This window comes from Elephantulus edwardii, unplaced genomic scaffold (assembly GCF_000299155.1).
Source record: "Elephantulus edwardii isolate Elephantulus edwardi_28Jun2011 unplaced genomic scaffold, EleEdw1.0 scaffold00121, whole genome shotgun sequence".
Lineage (NCBI taxonomy): Eukaryota > Metazoa > Chordata > Mammalia > Macroscelidea > Macroscelididae > Elephantulus > Elephantulus edwardii.
Window position 1 is genome coordinate 5,673,537 of NW_006399871.1, and position 7,359 is coordinate 5,680,895.

General features: G+C 51.6%; 1 protein-coding gene across 1 annotated transcript; it reads right to left on the reverse strand.

Annotated features, from left to right (window-relative positions):
- Positions 1-2,157: 2,157 nt before the first annotated feature.
- On the reverse strand, positions 2,158-6,293 carry TMEM42 (transmembrane protein 42). The gene is made up of 3 exons (XM_006892974.1): positions 6,099-6,293; positions 4,122-4,268; positions 2,158-2,298 (listed from the first exon to the last, which is right to left on the reverse strand). Exons 1-3 carry the CDS (start codon positions 6,288-6,290, stop codon positions 2,158-2,160), a joined length of 480 nt encoding a protein of 159 aa, XP_006893036.1. The 5' UTR covers positions 6,291-6,293.
- Positions 6,294-7,359: the final 1,066 nt, after the last annotated feature.

Below are 7,359 nucleotides of genomic sequence, written 5' to 3' on the forward strand. Positions count from 1 at the left end.
GTTATGTATTCCTATGTGAAAGTTCAATAGTTCCTGAATATAAAACCCAAACCTAATACCTGGGTCTGACTGGTTTTAGCAACAGCACCTTAAACCATTTCAGTATCTCACTTAGTTGATGCTACTCCTTTTAAAAAGTCTTCCTGCCAGGGTAGTCTCTGATTTAGAAGATGCCACTGGGAATGTGAACTGTGGCGTTGGAAAAGGGTACTGAACATCCCATGGACTGCCAAAAGAATGGTTACATCTTGGAGAAAGTGCAGCCAGACTGCTCCTTGGAGGCAAAGATGATGAAGCTTCATCTCACCCACTTTGGGCGTGTTGCTAATAGACACTATTTCTTGGATGGGAACATCCAAGGTGGAAGGGCTGGCAAAAGAAAGGAAGATCCTCAAGCAGATGGACTGACGTGGTAACTGCACCATTAAGCTTCAGTATGTCAGAGGTGATGAGGATGGCACAGGGTAGGTCAGGGTTCAGACCTGTTGTTCACAGGGTCACTGAGTCATATTCAACTCAATGGCACCTAATAACATTAGAAATGTGAACTTTGGTGGCTTGATGGTAGGGAGTTACAACACCTTATAAATGTTGCCACCAAAGCTCCCTAGTTCCGTTACCAGAAAAACGTGTCCTGTAGTCGGTGTGGGACCACTTTGTAATAAACTGAATGACAATTGTTTTCACTGACATGAATTGACGATGCAATCCCACTCGTGTGTGGTACAGACCTATCACTGCCCGAGTCTTCCTTCCCCCTATCTTCCCACCATGATTTTTCAGGAAGGTACAGATTCTGTGACCTTCAGTTCCCACTCCAACCACACAAGAATGTGTCCTTTTCGCAGTCTGGCAGAGCTGCTGCTCCGACTCTGTGACTATGGACGCTTCCCAGGTGCGGACCACTTCCATCCCTCAGTAAGCATCATTCACTCCTATTTAAGGTGCTCTATGGCAGGAAGACAGGGCCCAATCCCCAAGGGGAGATGGGAGAGGACTGTTCCAGGCTCCAGAGTACGCTGGGAGAGTGTCGGCAGCAGACAGCATGAGCCGGGAATTCCAAAAACTCTACTTTCGGGGATCATTTCGACAGTTCGTTGCTGGAGAAGTTTCTCTGCACGCACAGAAAACCAAAAGCCACAAGGAGGCCCGTTCTCTCCTGAGCGTGAAGCCGATTTTTGGTGTTGCTTCAGAGAAACTGCAATTTGTCACTGATGATCATTCTTCTCTACCATCTGGGGGAAGTAGGAGGGAGAGGATGCTTTCGTTAAAAACAAAAAACAAACCCCAGGGAATTCCATGCACAGCTGTGAGGCTCAGAGAATCAAGAGACCTCAGTATGGGACAGAAGAGGCATAAAGGTGGTCTTGAGAGAGAAGGGAGAGAGAAGCAATATTCTGAAGTAGTTGTATTCCTAACAAGAAAACAAAACAAGGTCCTCAAGTGAGCTCCCACTTTTCTCCTAGCGTGGAGACCCTCCTGCATCCAAATCTCTCCGCCCAGGGCTCCGGAGGGAACACACAAGGTGAGCACACACACACCCCCCGCCCCAACCATGCGGCCACACGCCAGTCCCTCCACTCTGGGAATGTCAGTCCAGTCCACGATGGCTGACACTGAACACTCCAAAGAATGGAAGCATGAAGATTCTATAAATGGTAGTTTTACTGTAAAAAAAGTCCTTTATTAACTCGGTTTTCCTTTTCGTGCCACAGCACCCAGGCATGACACAGGTGGGCTGGGACATCAGCAAGGAGGTGTCAGCCAGTCCTGAGAGTCGCTGGTTCTCACGGCACAGGACTGGCCTTAGTCGAGGAACACACCACAAGGACAGCTCGGCTTCAGGCACCATACACAGAGCAGCTCCCCGCTGGACATCAATCCTCCTCTGAGGTTCATGCAGCAGCAGAGGACGCAGCCTGGGGACAGGAGGGTCCAAAGCACTGTACGGACACATCGGTAAAGTGTCAGAGCGTTGCAGCCTGCTGTATCTCCCTTCACAGAAGCCTGGCTTCATGCCCGAAGGCAGCTCCAAGGCCTGCTGTCCTCAGAGCAGGGCTGATCCCGAGGCCTACCTGGCCTGGCCCTGCCCTCTGACTGAGCCTGGGTCACTGTCTGTCTGTCTTTTCTTCCCAGCAGCCCCTACAGCCCGTGGTGCTACTGCTGCTTCTGTTCCAGGGCCTTCCAGGTGGGCGGGAGCTTCCTGTGGATGAGGGTGAGTCCGCAGAGGATGAGGAAGACGCCGCCCCACCACAGCACCTCCTGGCACTCCCCGTACAGCACGTAGCCCAGGAATGCCTGGAGAACAGACACGGCGTGAGGCAGGACAGAGATGATGCGAGCGGTCACAGGGACACCCTTCCTCCAGGTTCTGGAGGAAAACCTGGGGCCCAGAACCCTGCAGAACCTGCAGACAGTGCTCTCTAGTCATTCCCACCTCACCTGCAGTAGAGAAAGCAGGCTACTTTCTTCTCAGGATCGGGCCCCAGCAAAGTACATGAGCAAGACGCAGCCCAGCGCAGAGAGGCAGAGCCCTCGGGCCCTGCACACCGACGGGTCTGTTGTTCTCCATTCTGAGTACTCCCTCCCTCACCTCCAGGGCTGGCTGGGCTCAGCTCTGGCCAGGAGATGGTCAGCACCACCTTGTGGCCTTGGGAAACCTGGCCTCAGACAGCTGGGCTGTGCAGGGACTCAGGCTGGCTTTGTCCATGTGGGCTTCACCCCCATCTACTGTGAGAACTCCTCAGTGTTTGGGGGAGCAAGGCAGAGGCTACACAGCTAACGTCACCAGGAAGCAGGCTGACGGGCGGAGTCATGGGCATTACTCTAGTCTGGGCCTCTGTCAGGGAGCCTGTCACAATCACGCAGCAGCAACTGCCAAGCAGGCAGCTTAAAGAGGGTGAGTGGGGAGCAAAGAGCTTTTAGGCTGCCAGTGCAACACCTGAGACTGTATCTCTGCCGGGCACCTGAAAGTCCATGAATCCTCAGAGGAAATGGGGTGAATAAAGCAAAAAACCACTTACCTTCATCTCTCTCAAGTCTCTTGATATGAAATCTACTGCTTTCTCTGGTCCAACTGTTTCCATCTTCAAAGTGAAGAGGTTTGACCAAAACACTAAGGTCTCGTCTCTAAGCTCTAGGGCTCTGATTCTAGAACAGCTCCGACAGTTTTCAGCCAGACCGTGTCGGGAGGAAGGTGTTCAGCAAGAAGAGCTCCTTTCCAGGGCCCTCTGACCCTCCCCTGACTTGGAGCCACAGGTTCCTGGCTCTCCACTGACGGGGTGCTGCTGTGGTGGCAGCTACAACCCAAGCCAAGGGAACCTCAGTGACTCCCACCTGCGCATCCAGGAGCTACCACACTGGGCTACAACAGGTGTTCGGTCCTAGCAAAGATGCTGGTCAAAGCAAAAACACGGACAGGAAGCTCTACTGCTGGGAAACTTTACAAATGTAAGAACTTCCAAAGAGATGGTTGTACAAAGGAAGAGAAAAGTTTCCTTGTAAAGATCCATCTCACACTTTACAAGTTTATGACAAGCTTAGGAGACCCCTGTGCCTCAGGGGCTAGCGATCATGAGGCCTGCCTGACTCTGTGGCCATTAGAACACATGGGTAGCGTCGCTTGGGCACATGAATATCCCAGCAGTCCTATTTTTCTGCTTGTATTTAAACTGGACCACTGGGAGACCATCTGCTATTAAATACCCATAAACCTGGACTCTCCAGAGTGGTTGCATGAAACAATTATTAGAATAGCAGGTTATTGAAAAAAAAAAAAGAAGAGTGAGTTAAGAGATTCCCAAGCTCTTCAACCTATAGATTTTGACACATGAAGTGTGAGTTGGGCCCCAGGAAATCTGGCCTCCGGTCTGTGAGCTGCCTGGAAATCAATGGTCATTTCTACTGTCTAAGGTCTCTTCACACAAACTGTGTGGAAAGGATGGATCTCTTTTGATTTTAGGTAAGAGCAGGATTTTAGGTTGATGAGCAGAATCAGCCAGTAGCTCTTCAGGGAGCAGGAGGAGAAAAGGAGAAGATGGAGGGAAAAGAGGTCCCCGAGGACAGTCCACCCAGACACGAGCTTTCCCTCCCAGAGCCCACGTTTGGGACAGTTCACTCACCGAGCTGAGGATGTTTGAAAAAGTCACCGTGACCGAGGCAATGGCCGAAGACATGGAGAAACTGAGGCCCCGGCTAAAGAACGTCCACATCAGGGAATTGGTGAAGGCCATCCCCACGATGCCCAGCACGCACAAGCCCATGCTGACCTGCGGGAGAGAAGTGTCACTGGCACCACACCGATCCCTGCAGTGTGAGCTGCAGCCCCACTCGTGACACATCCAGAGGCGTGGGCGCCACCAGCCCAGCCTCGACTGAAATCCCACCACAGCACCAGGGGCCTCTGAGTCCTCCTGCCTAGGACTTTACTGATCCTGTGGTGGCTTGGGACCTGTTTTCTAGATGAGATAAACTCAGAGACGACACAGATTTGGCCACCTTACTAAAGCAAAATGCTACTCTTATAAGCAATGTTCTCCTGTTGAACACTAGTCTCTTACTGAATTGATGCCCAGTGATCAGGGCTTGAAGATCAGTCCCAGAAGCCCAAGGATCTCATACTCAGGGTGCAGTGAGAGTCCAGGAGTCTGGTCCTTACCTCCTAGTCAGCTTCCAGCCTCAGGCCAGCCCTACTCCAAACTCTCTAGCTTGTACTCTGGGACAAGGCCTGGTGCCACGTGCTTTAAATGTGTTCTCATTTATTCCTTAATTTCATTTTGCAGATAAAGAAGTGTGCATAGAAGGACTTGCCCAAACGGCACCAATGTGGTGAGCACTTCGGGTTTAAGCCCACTCTTCGCCAGCACACAAGTGCAGCCTGGGGAAAACACTGTCTCAGGCTACTTGGTGATTTCAGGTGTTACCTTTTTAAAACCTGCAAATTCCTTTTTGTTGGTTTGTTAAGGAGAAAGTTTTGAAGAGGATCTTTTGAAGCCTCCTGCACAAAAGGCATGCAAACTCCTTTGCCTGGCCTCAAAACAAAAATCTGGTGGTAGGGTTTTGCACTCTCTAAGACACGGCTGCTTCCTCTGGAGCTCGCTTTGGTGGCCTTAATGGTAAGGAGTTATGTGGCCAACCCACAGGCAAGCTGTTTGAATCTCCTCCTATGCGATTAACTCTGAAAAACACCCACTCAAGATTCAGCTATCAACTGGTTTCTACTCCTTGGTAGATAACAAGAGACAACGTACACTATAAAGGATGTCTGTTACTTAACTAGTAGCTGAATATTGTTTTGAGCAAAAGATGACATCTTATAATTTACATAAAAGCCTGTTATGGGCATTGTGTAAACCCTTTATATAAAGTGTTACGGAGGCCTGCTACACAAAAATCTGCAAAACAGAAAACTTTGAGACCAAAGAATCATTTCTCCTACTATGGTCAGTGTAGCCTCTTAAAACACGGTATGAACCTCAAACCTCACTGTTTAAACCTAAATAATCTTGGCCTTTAGTTCCCAGGTCAGAGCCTATCCTGGGCTGTAGATAAAAGAGAAACCTCTGGAAGCAGATGCTGGGCCACGTCTTGGACTGGGAGGTTAAGTGTAAACTCCTTAAGGAATGCGGGGCTACGTTTTGGACGACTCAGCGACAGGGACTTAAGCACATCCTGCCTGTCAACCATCCCTCATCCACGGGCTGCAGAGCGCTCATTTGTCCGAAGGGCCAGGCGGAACACATGTTAATCACGGAACAGAGATGAGCTTCTCACCTTGAGATTTAACGGGGAGGGATTTAAAAATAAGAGGACGGATTTAGGTGTACATCTACCCCGAAAGCGGTCTAGCCCATTCCCAGCAAAAGTTCAAGTCTCTGGTTAAGGGAAGCCGCCTCAATCCCTGCGCCTACACTGGCCGAGGGTGGGAGATGATTGTGGGTCTGTCCCACCCCGGCTGACCGCAGTGCCTCGGGACCAGGCCGCACAGAGGCGGGCTGAGCAGCGTCCGGGGCCTCCATGCTCGCCCGCCCGGGAGCCCGCAGTGCCCTCCTCCGCCCGCACTGCCCGCCCGTCCGCAGCTGCAGCGCCCCGGGCTCGACCTCGCTGCCGAAGGCCAGCTTGGCGGAGGCGGCGGCCAGGGCCCCGAACGCGCCGGCGCACAGGCAGTTGAACACGCCCCAGAAGCGGCGCCGCATCGCGCCGGCCTGGAGGTGCGGGGGGAAGTCGGCGGGGGCGTCGGGGTAGGCGGCCGCGCACACGGAGCCGCTCGGGGGCCGCAGCCTCTCGGCCATCGTGGCTGCAGCGCACGCCCTGCTAGCCCGTCGCGTACGGCTCACGCCGGGCCGACGGCGCGCGCTGATTGGACGGCGTGATCACGTGAAAGTGTCCTCACGTGACCCAAGGCGAGCTGAGACCCAGAAGTGGCCGAGAGCTTCCTGGGGAAGGGGGCGTGGCGGCCGGAGCCCGCTCTCGAATTTGGGCGGTTGGCATTTCCCCCTTGCTCTCCAGAGCGGTGGGCGGCCGGCAGCTTCGGGATTGGGTGTTTTATTCTCCGCGAGGACGTTGCATCTTTTGGGGCTGACAGCGTGGTCGCTGTTGTAGATTGTAAACGGGTCGTGGCCAGGCACTTCCATCCCTGCCTGTCAGTGTGGTTCACCGTTGACAAGCCCTTCTGAATCCTAGGCGCCTCCCGCCCCCGACCGATTGAAAAAAATCTTCGTGTTTACAAGATCGCCAGGGACAATAACAAAACTGAGAAGATCAGATATTTTAAAAATCCGTTGGATGGAATAAATGAGCGATGGGGCAAGGGGATCTGGAGACCTCCAAGAAAATGAAAACTGGGCTCTAGACAAAGGCTCACTTTTGGTAGAAATTTAGAAAATAAGAGATAATTGATGAGAATAAAAGAAAATTATCCATAATCTTTCCATTCAGATAATCAGGATTCCACAGGAGTGGTGTTCCCTATTTTTACTCTTTAGAAAAAAGATTGTCAATAAAAATGAGAATACTTAATTCATTAGTGTCAAGAATACTTAATTCATTTGTGTCAAGAATACTTAATTCATTAGTGTCAAGAAGCTGCGCTGCAATCCCAAAGGCATGCAGTTTGAATCCACCAACTGCTCCAGGGGAGAAGGATGGAGAGTCTCCCATGTGAAAACTTGCTGGAAGGTCAGCCATGGGTCATTTCCAACTCGAAGATACACAACATCACATACTTTGGCCATGTCATCAGGAGGAACCTGATGGTAAAGGAGGAACCCTGCTTGGTAGAGGATCACCGAAAAAAAGACCCTCCAGGAGATGGAGATGAATTGACAAAGGCGGCAACAAAGGGCTCAGACACGGCAGTCT

Bases quoted from the DNA above. Each gene is read 5' to 3' on its own strand.
- TMEM42 (XM_006892974.1), bottom strand. From the start codon at position 6,290: ATGGCCGAGAGGCTGCGGCCCCCGAGCGGCTCCGTGTGCGCGGCCGCC. The intron at 4,269-6,098 runs GTCGAGCCCGGG...TCTCTCCCGCAG, and splicing joins AGCTGGCCTTCGGCAGCGAG to GTCAGCATGGGCTTGTGCGT. The intron at 2,299-4,121 runs GTGAGTGAACTG...TCTGTTCTCCAG, and splicing joins TTTCAAACATCCTCAGCTCG to GCATTCCTGGGCTACGTGCT.